This window comes from Zootoca vivipara, chromosome 11 (genome assembly GCF_965207765.1).
Source record: "Zootoca vivipara chromosome 11, rZooViv2.hap1.1, whole genome shotgun sequence".
In the NCBI taxonomy this organism is placed as follows: Eukaryota; Metazoa; Chordata; class Lepidosauria; order Squamata; family Lacertidae; genus Zootoca; species Zootoca vivipara.
The window spans coordinates 10019810-10035203 of record NC_142594.1 but is presented as its reverse complement, the minus strand read 5'-3'; the positions used below and the strand labels follow the sequence as shown (position 1 = coordinate 10035203).

Below are 15394 nucleotides of genomic sequence, written 5' to 3'. Positions count from 1 at the left end.
TGATCTCCTTATCAGACTTCTGCCTTGCAAGCAATTTGTGCCACTCACATAATAGTGGACGCAGAAAGATGTCTAGCAGTAGCAATTATATCTGGAGTAATTTTCAGTTTGATTTATTTTCTTAAAGTCCTGTATTGAATTATCAGAGCAGATGCCATATTTGATTGTGATACAAAATACTGCATTCCATTAATGTGGAGCCATTTTAGAAGAAAAGTAAAAAGCTTATTCGATACAGTGGTACCTCAGTTTATGAACACAATTGGTTCCGGAAGTCTGTTCATAAACTGAAGTGTTCATAAACTGAAGCGAACTTTCCCATTGAAAGTAATGGAAAGTGAATTAATCCGTTCCAGATGGGTCCGTGGCGTTCGTAAACCAAAAATTCGTAAACCGAGGTGTTCATAAACCGAGGTTCCACTGTACTAGTAAATGAAGCTTGTATTTTGTAAGAAGGCTCCAAGCTACAGCAGGATGTGTTCTTTAAACCCTACTGTGCAAACCTATGCATGCCAATGATATTTACGTTTGAGAAAATGGGTATACAGTATAGGATTGTAGCCTTGGTTGGCCTGAAGGGTGTGAAGACGCAATGGACTCTCATAACCAAACACTCCACATTCTGCTAGGCTCAATATGTGCTGGAGTGATGGCCTCTGTGGTGAGGAAAACTTCGTGTCTCAAGTTTTGACTATTAGATGTAAAAACGCTCCATTTTTTAAGGCTTTCCTAGTAATCAGTGAAACGTAGGCTGCTGTTAGAGCAAGTTTCAACTTCCTGGGTAGCCTGGAAGCAGCTTAACCACATTCTGAGGCCTCCATTTTGAGGTTGAGAAGAGAGGTAGAAATACTCCCTCTTCTGTCTTTTTTACTCACCATAGATTAGGTGTATGTTAATTTAGGGCTCAAACACACTGCGAAGTATCCTAACTACCTAGATGCCACTATGCGCAAGTGAGCCATTTGTTCAATGAGATCTAAACATATATGAATGAAATAAATTGTAGGAATGAGGCGGTGTGGCCCACATTCTCAAGAGGACTGTTTTTTTGCGTGTTTTTTTAAATTTAAAAATAGTTTATTTACTAGAGAAAATATATTTCTCATAATCTTAAAAACCATAAAATAACACATTGTGTGGTCCAATCTTATTAAAAGGAGCACATTATATCTGCAACAATCTGAAAGGTTAAAATGTATACTTCAAGTATTCCAAACTGTGTTACCCACCCCAAACACTACTCCCCTATGGGCCTCGCTACCTGTGTGTTCAATAAAATCGCCCCATACTGTATAGAAGTTATCGTTTTTCTTTTGGCCTCTTGCTACCCGCAGTTTCCATGTTAGCTTTTCCAACAAAGCTGTCCGCCAGACTGCTTCAAACCACTTATCCATGGCCAACAGTTGTAATGTTTTCCATGTACTGGCTATGGTTGTTCTCGCCACGGTCAATAAATAAGATCTTTATTCCTAATTCTTGGCAAGTCCTGCCTGTACAAATTAAGCAATGGCAGTCCTGGGGACATAGGTACTCTCTCAAGAGGACTGGTGTAAATGTTCCATCTCCTGCATGCCTAACCTGTGGTCCTCCAGATGTTTCTAGATTCCAACTCCCATCAGTCCCAGCAAGCATGGCCAATGGATAAGGAGCTACAGTCCAGCATCATCTGAAGAGCCACAGGTTAACCACCCAGATCTGGTCAGTAAGAGCAGCTTTTGCAGGTGCTACACAACCATCAGTCTTGTCCTTTATGCCTGAGATTTGCAGCAAGTCGTTTCTTGGAAATGAACGATTATGAAATTATATGGTTTCTGAATAACACCCCCCCCCAATCCCGCATCACTTGAATATATTATTCCACGCACATCCAACTCTATAGACACTGCAATTTACTCCCAGTGTAATAAAACTGGCAGTGGTCTACCCATTGCCATTGCCCATAGTTGTTGAACTTTTTAAAGGGAGGAGTAACCAGAGTTGTTGAGCTGTTTTGGGGGGGGGGGTGAGGCGGACATGGGGGCAAGGCGCGTCATGATCACTCAGGAGCAACCGGGCGGTCTCTTCTTTTAGTCCCGCGATCAACATGGAGGACCGTAGCACTCTACCTGTCGATGGCAGTTGACCGGGTGGACATTGCTGTATTATTCTATCCTAAAATGAGTATACCATGAACAACCTTTCAAGTGGGAAAATGCTTTAAAATGATACATTTCCAAATAAATGCACTAACAGAATTCAGGTTTTGGGTTTTTTTCCCGTTTTCATGTACAGTCATACCTCGGGTTGCAAACACTACGGGTTGCGCTCCCTGCCGAGCCCGGAAATACCAGAACAGGTTATTTCCAAGTTTCAGCACTCGCGCATTCGCAGAAGCACAAAATGACGTCACACGCATGCGCAGAAGCACCAAATCACATCACACGCGTGCGCAGACTCTGCACTGCACGTTGTCAATGTGCCTCCCGCATGAATCACATTTGCAACCTGAGGTATGACTGTATATTATAGGAAATTCCATGCATGCATTTATTTCAATTTCATAATTTTACCTGCACCATAATTATTGGGCCCCCGTTCTGGTAAAGATGAACCTTCATCTTTGGTAGTAAGACCCCCATCCACCTTTCTACAGCTGCCAAGTAATCTGGAAAAATATAAAAGAGAGATTGCATACATCGGAAGCTATTAATGATTTTATGCAAAAGTTGTTTATATCCCTGTTGCTTAGTTCCTGAATAAAAAAATAAATAAAAATAAATAATCATTCAAATCCCTGGCATTGCTAACATTAAGGCCGCCATGTTTCTCTTTACTTCGGCTCTCTGCCGAACCAGAAACCTCCATGTTTTGATTAAAGTGTGGGCCAGAACTGAGTTACAGTCATGGTTTATATGCTCAAAAATGGGAGCAGCCCTTGCTTGTCTCTTAAACTCTTCACTGCTCCCCCAAAATGTGTTAAGAGCATTTTATGGGCTGATTCACACATTCAAGGTGTGTCTTTCATTTGCCATCTTCATGCCATCATTTCCAACTATCCCTGGATATAGGATAGAGAACTATAAGGTTACCTTTCTCTGCTTAATCCCATACCTAAGGTAAGCCATGAAATCACATGGGGGAGGGAGGATAGCAAGCGGTTCACAGGTATGAACTTCACATTTGACTTCCAGCAATGTCGTCTTAAGTACCGATAGTGAACACTGCGCATTTTCTTGAACTCATTACCTGCATCAGAAGATCTAAGGACGATGGTTTCTTTTTCTAATAGCCAGGCAGGTAGACCTCCCTAGAAAGGAAAAAAGAAAACTATAAAATATACTTGGAAAGCAAAACCATATAAAGATACTTGCCTCAGAAAATAGATGGATTTCCACCTGCTGGAAGCATCTACTATAATAGTCAGCCAGCAGGAATAGTATTATTTGTTCATTGAAGGCATTTTTATACTCCTCAATTATTCAGATTTCTAAGTGGTGTACATTTTTTTTGTCATCAGAGTTCCTATACGTATATACTGTATATAATTTATGATTTTCACATTTATACATTTCAATAATTTTACAGTCATTTTAACATTTCAAAACTTGACTTCCTCCCCCCTCTTTCTGTGGTTCCTTAAATTTATTTTTACCATTTCCTGCATATCCAAATTAACTCTGTGGAGTACATTAAGACAATCCACAGAAAGTGGGACAATAAAGCAGTATTTTCTTTTTATCATAAAACCAAACATTATTTTAAAATGCCTGCGGGGAAAAGGAAGCATTAGCCATACATCTGAAGTGCAGGAAGGAAGCAACCTTTCTAAACTCAGTTGGGAGGGGTTCCACAAGCTTGGGGTTACTATGCTGAATTCACAGTCCTGGTCTACTACCTAACAATGCAGGTCTATGGGCTGTGTGGCCTGACCTAGTGCTCAGAGCACTAAAATCAACCCTAAAATCAACATGAAGCCATGGCTCTGTCCCCAGCAGAGTTGTGCTACAGCACCTTTGTCAAAATGGACAGTGGCCTCTTCAAAGGATTTTGAGGGCCATCCGAATGGCTCCACACCCCCAGAGGTGGCACAGCACGACACTTTGAGAAGGTTGAAATCAGGGCCAGCACACACACAAAGCAGGCTGAGGCTGCCACCTTGGGCAGCAAAAGCCTAAGAGGCACCTCCGCCACCGTCGAAGTGGTGCCAGCTTTCACCAATATGTCGCCAAAATCTTGCAAGGTCTCATGAGATCTTGCAGTGGACCTGCTGCTGCCACTTTGTGGGCACTGCCATGCAACCAATGTAAGGAAGGCTTCAGTTGGGCAGCCCCTTCCCTGTTTGGTGCTAAGTGGGTCTTAAGAACCTATCAGGGGCAAGTAAAGCAGAACGGCCTGCCTCTGTCCCCTTTGACATTACCAAGATCACATCCTTTAAAATCTGCCAAATAGGGCTGGGCGAGATATTTTAATTTATCTTCCAAAACTGGTCTGAAATCCATATCATGATATTGATTTCATAGTTTTTGACCCAGCAATATATTGCAAATCATGATGGGTGTTAGGGCTTGGTGATATATTAATTTATCTTCCAAAACTGGTTTGAAGTCCATATCATTATATTGGTTTCATAATTTTTGACCTGGCAATGTACTGCAAATCATGGGGTGTGTGTGTGTGTGTGTGTGTGTGTGTGTGTGTGTGCTATGCAAAAATCACAATGTGGGGAAAACCGTGAAGCCAGCCAATGCCTCTACATAGCTCCATCCTTATTTCAGACATTGTGATATATTGGAGCATTGCAATGTTTAGCTGGTGATATATCATGATTGGTGATAGGGTCACGTTATGTCAACCAGCCTAAAAACAGGAAAAATCCTAGCACCCAAACTCATACAAGCAACTATTGGGGAACAACACTGATTCCACTATTGACTTAAAACCACTATATTTAAAAGGGGCTTTTCTTTATTCTCTTCTTTTTGTCGGACTCCAGCATGGCCAAGGAACTGAACCATGATTATAGTTGAAAGAGCAGGTGGGGTTGGACCAGTTTTGGGATGGAAACAAGCAGACAAGCTGCATTTAGGACCAAACAGTATTCCATCTCCATCATCTTGTAAAAATCAGTCACACGTGAAAACCAAGAGCGCTTCCAGACTGTCACTATTCTTGGGTGGGATTGGGAAACCTTGCGCAGCAAACCTGCAACACAACTGCTTCTGTAAAAGATCAGACTTTTTGCAATACACTGGAAAGCATGGGATAACACATCCTCTCGTGCAATGCCCTCTGGCCTCTCCACCAACAAATGAGGATAAATATTTACCATGTCCCATTCTGCACATATATATGGCCCAGCTCTCAGGATGACGAGCAAGCCCATCTCATCGGCAAGCTTCAGGAAATTCTCAAGGTCTCTATCACCAGCGAAGTTGTAAACTCCTGGCTCAGCTTCGTGAAAGTTCCACGGGACATACCTGCAAATACCACATACGCCTCTTACTTCAGAATAACAAAAATGACACAAGCAGCAATATAATTGCACCCGAAGGAATTACGCCTAACAGCCAAGTGGAATATGAAGTGCAGATGTTCCTTTTCTGAATGCATGAGCAGGCCTCCACACCAGAGGGTTCAGAGTTGGGTGGGGAATCATGCAAAGACTTTCCTTCATGCTAAAAGCATGCCTCTCCCTCTTAATTGTGCACCATGCTTGTGTGCTTTGATTTGTGCTTATGTGCACAGAACTGCACACAGTACTTTTTCCTCTGCTTGTGGCTCTTTGGAACCAAGCTAAAGGATTTGTTTTTCAGAAGATTTTAAACATAACTCGGGAGAAAGTTCTCTAACATGAGCGAACCTGCTTGTACGGTTGCCATTCATTTGACAAGGCTCACACAGGAGAACCTTTCAGTATAGACCAGGGGTCAGCAAACTTTTTCAGCAGGGGGCTGGTCCACTGTCCCTCAGACCTTGTGGGGGGCTGGACTATATTTTGGGGGGGGGGGACAAACAAATTCCTGTGCCCCACAAATAACCCAGAGATGCATTTAAAATAAAAGGATACTTTCTACTCATGTAAAAACACGCTGATTCCTGGACTGTCTGCAGGTTGGATTTAGAAGGCGATTGGGCCGGATCCGGCTCCCGGGCCTTAGTTTGCCTACCCATGGTATAGACTGTGCTTTTCTCATGCATGATGAAGCGATTGTGCTGCTGGCTTCTTCCGACAAGCATTTCAGCATGCCAGAGCTCACGCATCTAGCTCTCTCTAGTGACTCTATCTTAGAATCACACTTCAGGAGCCTAAATTGACAGGAATATTGCAGTTTGAGAGATGCAAAAGCAACAAAGCTTTCACAGAAGAGCATAACACTAAAAAAAGGCTTGTCATTATATCTGCTGTAAATAAGAATGCTGTTACTGAGGAGCAGGTCATGGAGAAGGTAACAAAACAAAATCTGTCACCAAGGAAGGGTGATGGGGCATAGAATTCAGGGTCACACGAACACCAGTATTGTTTCTTTTTGATGCAGCAAGTTTCTAGTTGTTGAAGGTGCAAAAATAGCCTGGAGAACAAATGGGCAAAGCTTGGTAAAATCTTGATAGATGGCATAGACCAGGCACCCCCAAACTCGGCCCTCCAGCTGCTTTGGGACTACAACTCCCATCATCCCTAGCTAACAGGACCAGTGGTCAGGGATGGTGGGAACTGTAGTCCCAAGACAGCTGGAGGGCAGAGTTTGGGGATACCTGGCATACACTTTCCCCATGACTAGAAGAAGTAAAAAAAAAAAGAAGTAGAATCATCAAGTGCATCCAACTTTTCTAAATTTGCAGTTTATGCAAGTTGCAGAAAGCAAGCAACTTTTACCCCGGAGAAGCGTTTTCACACACTTTAAAGCACAGCATACTGTTCTGCTTCCCCCCCCCCCGAAGAAGCAAGCAGGCAGAAATGCATGACTGCGTCAATACCTCTTGAACTGCCACAGCACAAGGAAGGCAGAAGCTATAAGCTGGATGCACATACAGTATCTGCTCATTTTAGGTAGCAGTACCTTGCTCTGGAATAAATGGAAGTCAAGAGTCAATAACTGCATTGCACCACTTTCAGAATGTGCTCCTGGCTACCTTTTTAGTTGGGAAATGTGCAACATCTCTCCTGAACTGGACTGCAGCCAATTCTTCTCCAACAATTATAATCAGTTTCCTATATTGCCACACCTTCTGGCTCTTTGCCAAGAAAGTCAATACATAACTCGTGGCCGTATTTTCAGAGGATGCCTCACCCATTTTAATGGTTGCCTGAGAACCACTCTTGCTACCTACGTTTGAATGGCATCAAGACCTGCCATTTTCATCTTCAAGAGGCGGTCTTTCCAGTAGTACCGGGGGACGCGGGAGTAATGGAAGCTGCCCGAGATGTAACGGAATGGTTTCCCATCCTTGAGGAAGCAGTTGTGGGCATAATCGATCCCAAAGCTTCTCTGGGATGTGACCTGTGAAGATACGTTAGGTGGACAGGAACTTTAGCTTTCAGGAAAGAACAGAAGTTTATTTTTATTTTTTATCACAAGCAGAGACATGGCCCTTCCATGCCAGGAGAGGGAGGCACACTTTCCTCAAACCAACATTTCCCCTCCTCCAGTCTAGTTTACTGTAATGCAAAATAGTACCAGCATTGTAACAATTCAGAACTGACCACCACACATACAAGACCCAAAACGCACCTCTGTGCTGATCAAACGTTACCAAAATTACTATTTTAACCTTTACAGCAGGTGTGGGGAACCTGCAGCCCAGCCCTGCAAGCTGGGACTGATGGGAGCTGTGAGTCCAATAATATCTAGGGGGTACAGGTTAGCCAACCCTGTGCTAAGGAATATTTAATATAACCCTGCCCTGGCATCATTATTTCTGCCAAATCATTCACTTCATTTTGATTATCTGTACCAGCACTGAAATATTCAATCCTAAAAGAAAAACCTATAAACCAATTATCTCTACAAAATCAACATTTCTTTTTTTTCCTTAAAGAATTACATTGCTACCTTCCGTTTTTTTCTTTCAACCCTCTTATTTTAATATTTTTCTTTCATAACCCTATTCTATAGGTGCATGCCTTTAGGTCTATATTAGCCGTCCTCTCTCTCCCAACCCTGATCTTCTTCTATCTTGATCTCTTGCTCTTCACATCCTCTTGCTCTTTGCATCCAACCAACCTTAAAAGCTCTGCCCTCGCTGCCCAGTTTAGCTTGAACCCATTTCTCAGAACACCTGCCTGATGCCACCTCTCATGGTTTAAAAGCCAACTTTTCTATGAAATCTTTGGAACAACCCCCTGGTTCCCATGCCCTACAGGTAGCTAAGCGTAAACATAACTGAAATAAAATAAAAAAATTCCTTCAGTAGCACCTTAAAGACCAACTAAGTTTTTATTTTGGTATGAGCTTTCGTGTGCATGCACACTTCTTCAGGAAGGAGGAAGGAGACAGGGCTCTGGCAGCATAGGAGAGCCCCTGCTGCACGTGGGACAGGAAGAGAGAGAGGGGGAAGAGGGGGAGAAGGAAAACATAGAAAGGATACCCTTTTTCCCTCCGGTTCCGGAATTACGCAGGAGGAAATGCGGGAGGAGATTTGGGGTGCCCCGACTCTTATGTTGGAAGAAAACGCAGGAAGCGCCATTCCAGGGTTCTGGGTCAGACTGAGAACATGTATCCTGTACAGCTCTAGCACGGTAAATAGCCTGCACTTAATAAAAGCATGAAAAGGCAAAGGTCTGGAGAGTCGTTACTCTAGAGTAGTCGCAACGCACATCCTGTGACAGTAACCCTGTTGGACTGTTAACAACTGCAATTAGTGCTACAGGAAAAAGCAAGGGATAGTAAGCAGGTGACCAAAAATAGCTTTAGCATATGTAATTTTTAGTTTCAGTTTAGTTGGATGTATGTTGCAGGGGAAGAGACTCCTGCTTGTAGTCGGGGCTAGACTTTTAATTTGTATACCACTTTCCACAAAAGGAGATTGTGTTCAGAGTAGGTCACAATAAACAAAGCAGAAGCAGCAATACACAACACACCAAAAGCCACAACAATGAGTATGTTTTAATTTAATTTATTCTTTTTAATGCATTTCAACAATTTCAATGGCAATTCACAGATCAAAACATAACATTTCAGCAAAGGAATCAATGCAAGAACTCTGGATAAATATGAAAGTGCCACCATACAAAAAGCAGAAAATAATGGGAATTTTCAAAAATGCAATATACTGGTTTGACAACTTATCTCACAACCTTGTTGTTTCACTGACTCTTACCTGCGGCAATGTTACACACCCCGAACGTTTTCATTAAAGTTTCAAGAGAGTTTCAAAGGTAGCATCCCCAAAAGCTATTACATTTTGTACTTCATCTTATTCATTATTCTTTACTACTGTAATTTATATACCACTTTAATTTCAAAACAGGGCTTGGTAACAGAAGTAATAGAAGATTCCAAAGCTTGCAGGTCTAACCACCTGCTCATCAGTATTCCAGAGAAATTGTGGCATCTTATGAACAAGAAGATGCACTGCACAAGCCCAAGAGAAATAAATTATTTCATACTGATGAGTGAGAACGCAGAATTATCTCTGTTATTTCTGCTCTACTTCCCAGTCTCATTGGCATTCCATAATACAAAGTCCCAGGGCTAACATACACAAAGGTGTTTTGTCCGACCTTGTACAAGCCAACAAAGAATGGATTCAAGAAATAGGCAGCAATATTCAGAGGAAATATCTGCCCTCCGTGAGTATGCCCAGACAAGATCAAATTTATATCTGGCCGAGCTTGGAGAGCCCATTTAGCAGCAAGTGGCTGGTGGGCAAGAAGAATGATGGCATGATCTGTGCCACAGTCTGCGAGAGCCTTATTTAAATCCATCCCATGGCCAGGGTAATGCATTGCCTTAGCCTCGATATCGTCTACCCCTGCCAGACAAAACCAGTCGGCGCTCCTACCCTTAGGGGACGCAATTTTGATGTTCTCATTATGCAGAGGGCGGATGTTTAGTGATTTCAGCACTTCAAACCAACTGTTGACATCAGAGGTATAGTACTCATGGTTGCCTGTGACAAAATAAGTTCCCAGTGGGGAGTTAAGCATGCCAAGAGGTTTCGCAGCATGCCCAAGGCCTTTCACGTCAGAATCAGTCAAGTCACCCACAATCACCGTGATGTCCGGTTTCAAAGTCCTAACCATTTTTATAACCATTTCTAGTTTGGTCTTGCCAACGGTTGGCCCCAGGTGTATATCTGAAAGCAAGACCACCTTCAATTGGTCCATAGACGGTGGCAGTTTGTGAAGAGGAATCGCTACTGACTTCACGGCAGGAGGTTGGGAAGCATTGAGGAGTCCCAGGACAGTCAACACAACTGTCAACACAACCGCTAGAGCTGGCTTTATTGCCAGTTTGCAATTTTTACTGACACTGCCCATCTTTGCTTGTCTTTGGAACAAGAGCTTATAAGCTTGTTCCAAGGAGCCTAGGGCGAAGAGGCAGAAAATAAGGAGGATGTACCCTCCGAGGCAGGTATGAGCAGCTAAAGAAAAGAAATACGGTTCCTCGGCCACAAGCAGCAGAGCCGTAAAAAAGCTCGAGTGTGCCAAAATCAGGAACATTAACACAGCTGTTTTCCATAAGGTGAAACAGGACAACATGGCAGTTGGTAATCTGTAGAACACGGTCACAAGTCTTCTCCATATGTGAAGCGATCCTATGAGCATCAGGGCATTAACAAATAGTAACATCTGAAGTCTGACCAGCCACCTCAAACTCTTCTCCTCAATCCTTTCAGCCAAAAATGTTCGAGATGCTATCATGGAGAAGAAGACAACTCCAGCAACTGCTGCAGCCTTAGTTTCAAGTGACAACTGTTTGAAGATCATCTTTACTCTTGGATGGTCCTAGATTCTTCCTTGTTCTCCTACAATATTTTCCAGTAGACAACAATGTAGCTCTGGAGGGATTTCTTGGTTTGAAACCCAGTAATACCGTCAGCTCTGGATAATAAAGAACATTCCCTAGTGTGGAAACCAGGAAAAAGCAACCAATCATATACAGCAATTGTGACACTACATTTTATGATTTAAAAAACCTATCTCGAAAATATTTTCAAAACACGTTGAATTAGAAGTACAGTGGAACCTCAGTTGTTGAGTGTCTTGGAAGCCAAACGATTCGGAACACGAATGCCTAAAACCCAGAAGTGAATGCTTCCATTTTTGAACACGCCTCGGAAGTCGAACGGCTTCCGAGGTGCATTTCTCCATTTTCTCAATGGAATTGCCGACCGCTCATTCTGCCTTGGTTGTCGAACATTTTGGAAGGCGAACAATTTTCTGGAACAGATTACGTTCGACAACTGAGGTACCACTGTATATGCAGCAGCAGAACTCTGAACTTCCGAAAGTGTAACCGTCCAATTCAAAAACCTCTACATTTATGTCCACAGAGTATTCTTACTTTGTAAATTATAGGCATCAGTTGTACAACCAGTTTCCACAAGAATTAGAAACAATCCTTCTCTGAACCAATTCAACTACAGCAAGCATCCCCAAACTTCGGCCCTCCAGATGTTTTGGACTATAATTCCCATCTTCCCCAACCACTGGTCCTGTTAGCTAGGGATCATGGGAGTTGTAGGCCAAAACATCTGGAGGGCCGCAGTTTGGGGATGCCTGAACTACACATAGCAGTTCATAAGTAGTGCTCCCACCCTCAAAGTTTACTCAGCTTTCGGAAATATTGTCTCATTTTGTGGGTTCAGCACCACAAACCAATACAGATGCAATGGATGCTCTAGGAATGCAGCTCATATTGCCCTGGTTAGCAGTGGCACCAAAATGATACATCACAACTGGGTGAGGCGAGAAAGGAAAGGGGTGATTGCTATACAGCAGGGGTCCCCAGACTTACCGGCGTTTGGGCTGGTTCCCACCGCGCCGATCGTGCGGTGGGCCAGAGGACGGGGGAGCGCGCGCCTGTGCGGGCCAGCGGGCGGGGGAGTTACTGGCGCGGCGGCGCGCTTCCAGGGTGGAAAAAGCGCCGAAAATCCGTTGTGCGCATGCGTATGGGCCTCCCCCGACCCGGAAGTGCCCCAGAAATGACCTCTTCCGGGTCGGGAGAGGCCCATACGCATGCGCACAAAGGATTTTCGGCGCTTTTTTCCCGACCCGGAAGAGCGCTGCCGCGCTGCGCGCCGTAAGAGCGGGCGGCGGGCGGCGGGGGTCGTTGCGGGCCGGATTGGCAGGCCAATTGGGCCGCATCCGGCCCCCGGGCCATATTTTGGGGCCCCTGCTATACAGGGTGCCGAGTCAATTCCTGTTCCTGCATGATGTTTTTGTCTCACAGCAGCTGCAGCATCAGCAAACACAATCCCAACTGGCACAAACTCAGAAAACTTTAAAAAAGTCATGAACCCATCAGTCACACAAACACAAATGTTATGTTATCCACCCTGGCCAGTATAATCTTGACAAAATCTTGCAATTGTGAACTTTTTTGTGGTCTCAATTGTGGCGCATGGTCCAAGACTTGTCAATGCCTGAGGTGGAACTTCCCCTGCCGCCCCCATGATGGAAGGGGGCATGAGGCTCTGCAAGCCCCTCTCCATCTCCTCAAGCCTTGCCTTCCCACCAGGCTGTGCCGGGGGGGGGGGACGGACTTCAGAAAGCACTGCTCTTTAAGGAGAAGTACTTTCCTAAGTTCCTTTCCGGCCCAGTGGCAAAGCTGGGCAGGAGAACACAGTGCCACTCTTCCAGTGCTGAAGCCTCCCTTACCTGGGCTGCTTCTGCAGTGGCAGACACTCAATGTGCTCATGTGAGCGCCGCCTCTTCCATTTCTGCTACCTGAGGCAGCTGCCTCATCTAGTGTTGTGGATGGGCCGGCTCTGAACAAGAAGACTGCTACACTTACAATTAGGCAATATAGCAGACAAGAGTATGCTTGTCATTCACAAGTTCAGATCTTTGACACGGTTGTAGCCATTGTGATTCCATTATTCTCAACGAGGATGCTTTGTAAGCTATTGTTTCCCATGCGTAGTGCTTTGGGGACCTTAACGTTGTTTGTTAGTTTCTGTTTTGCCCAAACATGCCAATGGTTTTTTTGGATTGTCCAAAATTATACTTTCCATAGTAGCAAAGCTCATGAAAGCAAGATAATGTATAACATTCACTTGTACTAACAAAGCGGCAACTCCTGTTCCTAAAACTAATGTAGGGGAAAATTATGCTGTGGTTGCGTCCATGTAAACTGGCTAGAAATAACAATGTGCAACAACACTGAATACTATTAAGAGTCAAAGTTTGCTGCTATTAAAAACTACAAGACTCCCTGATTGTTTATTCTAATCACTGAGACCAACACCTAATAGCCTCTAGCAAAATGGTTACATAATAAGGATTAAAAGATGCATACTGTATGTAAAGTAGCAGCTGAACAGGTATCTCGTTTCCTTTTATGTTACCTCTAATTAGCTGCATTATTACAGTATTTAAAGATTTCAACACAGTAGATAAATCCAATAGATAATAAAATAAATTGCACCAAAGAATCAGGGAGGACTACACAAGTACAGAAGAATAAAACAAAATTCAATATTTAAAAAAGTGGAAGTTACAGATTTTAACCAACAATTAAACATACAAAAACATCACAGAATCTATTGCAGACATGCAATTATAGAAAGGAAAAGCCATGTGACAATTCTAAAAGGTAGCTTCTAAATTAGCCATAGTTCCAATATAGGAAGCTTGGGGGGGGGAGCAGCTTAAAGAAGGGGCACTTCCTAGCAAGGTGTTTGGAACTACCGTTGTTCTGTCTGTTGAGACTGCCCTGCTAGACCTCTGGATTAGTAAAGCACATGGGGAATTGACAACCCCTGTGTGGTTTTGTGGATCCATCAGTCCTGCTGCAAAAACGTGACATTTGCCAGGGAAAAAACCACCCCGCCACTTATTACATGAAGCTCAAGGGTCCCAGAGCTTCTCTCCCAGACTGCCATACAATGCTATACTGGCTAGTATCGATTTATTTCACTTAAAATGCAACAGGAAGTATTTAGATTTGTCACCTCCTTCCCTAAGCTCACTCGTTGCTCTTTCCGTTCCTTTGCTAGAGACAGGGGAGTAAATTAGTTTTATAGAGCACTCTGGGAGTTCAGCAACAGAGAAAAAGCAGTAGGAGCAATTCGTGTTGTAACGCTGTTTGGGCGCTCACGGGCTCAATCTTGTATGGATCTCTGGGCTAGGCGAAGATAGGGTGTTTTCACTTCCTCAATCAGAATTCTGCTCAAAACCGTATGCACTCCTCGCAGGTCCATCTGCTAAGGCTCAGTTCCCTCCTGTTCCTCACACACCCGACCCAGCCCTCATTGTACAGGAGACCCACCTGCATTCAGAGAAGGCGGTGCATGGGATTGAATTGCACTGCGTTCACCATAGCAGCAGACCCACAACCCTCCACTGCTCCGGGGATCCCAGTGCGGAAATGTAAAGAGTGCCATTCTCCTGTACAAGAAAAAACCAAGGCTACGATCGGGGGAATGGGGAGGGTGATATAGCAACAACAATATGAACTTACGGGCGATCCAAATCCCGCATGCAGAAGCTGCAGCAAGAGCAGAGGAAACATTCCTACAACAACAACAACAGCAAAACCAAAACCAAATGATGGGAAAAGGAAGGTCGTTCCAACTTCAGCCCTCCGACCGCCTGACTTTGGAGTCAGCTGACTGGAGCTTCCGCCTCGGGTTCCCCCAGCCAGCCAATTGCAATGCGAAGAAGAAAAAAAGGAAAGAAGAGAGGAACTTTCTCCTTCTCCGAAAATGGAAGGGAGGAGGGAAAAAAGGAGTTCAGAAAAAGAAGGCAACGCTGGTTTTCAAACCATTTGCCAGCTTCGTTATTTTCCTTCATCATGTCGATGCTGCCTTTTTAGACCGTAAATCACCCAAAAGGCTTTTGCAATAAAATACCAATGCAATGAAAGGGGGGGGGACCCACATTTTTATTTTGCAACTGAAAGCAGTAAAATTCCTGCATTGCTTTTGTGTGTGTGTAAAATTGTAAAACATCAGACGTTAAAAAAATCCTGATAAAGGGCTGCCTTCAGATATCTTCTAAAAGTCTGATGGGAGGGTGTTCCACCGGGAGGGTGCCACTGCCACCGCTGAGAAGACAGGCATGTCCAAAATCCATTTCGGGGGCCTAATCCGGCCCACCGGTTGGTTGATTCCGGCCCCTGTGGCAGTTTATTCCCTGGGGTAAAATCCTAAAAAACCCTCAACAACTTCAATCCTTAAATCCCAACAGGAGAAGAATGGCAGTGTTATAACAGCAGATTAAGTTGGACTATGACAAAATGGCAAAAAT

The 15394-nt window shown here is 43.9% G+C and overlaps 2 protein-coding genes and 1 long non-coding RNA gene across 4 annotated transcripts in view; 1 reads left to right on the top strand and 2 right to left on the bottom strand.

The window, feature by feature from the left end:
- Positions 1-14679, bottom strand: part of GLB1 (galactosidase beta 1) — a 38914-nt gene extending 24235 nt beyond the window's left edge. Inside the window, exons 1-5 of the mRNA XM_035128920.3 lie at positions 14607-14679; positions 7309-7478; positions 5306-5456; positions 3226-3286; positions 2550-2644 (exon numbers count right to left, since the gene is read on the bottom strand). Coding sequence (XP_034984811.1) covers positions 2550-2644; positions 3226-3286; positions 5306-5456; positions 7309-7478; positions 14607-14657 — 528 coding nt within the window. The 5' untranslated portion in view covers positions 14658-14679. The remainder of the gene's footprint in view (positions 1-2549; positions 2645-3225; positions 3287-5305; positions 5457-7308; positions 7479-14606) is intronic.
- The window catches only part of LOC148684201 (uncharacterized), a 380707-nt gene that overhangs the window by 333674 nt on the left and 31639 nt on the right, over positions 1-15394 (top strand). The window lies entirely within an intron of this gene.
- Positions 9078-14679, bottom strand: TMPPE (transmembrane protein with metallophosphoesterase domain). Of its 2 annotated transcripts, none has more exons than XM_035128921.3 (2): positions 14607-14679; positions 9078-11044 (listed from the first exon to the last, which is right to left on the bottom strand). In XM_035128921.3, exon 2 carries the CDS (start codon positions 10907-10909, stop codon positions 9581-9583), a length of 1329 nt encoding a protein of 442 aa, XP_034984812.1. In that variant the 5' UTR covers positions 10910-11044; positions 14607-14679; the 3' UTR covers positions 9078-9580. The 2 variants fall into 2 exon arrangements, with proteins under 2 accessions (XP_034984812.1, XP_088509782.1); XM_088653656.1 differs by lacking the exon at positions 14607-14679 and adding an exon at positions 14415-14535.

What these genes read in the sequence shown, in the direction of transcription:
- TMPPE (XM_035128921.3), bottom strand. Translation starts at nt 10,909, where the DNA reads ATGATCTTCAAACAGTTGTCACTTGAAACTAAGGCTGCAGCAGTTGCT.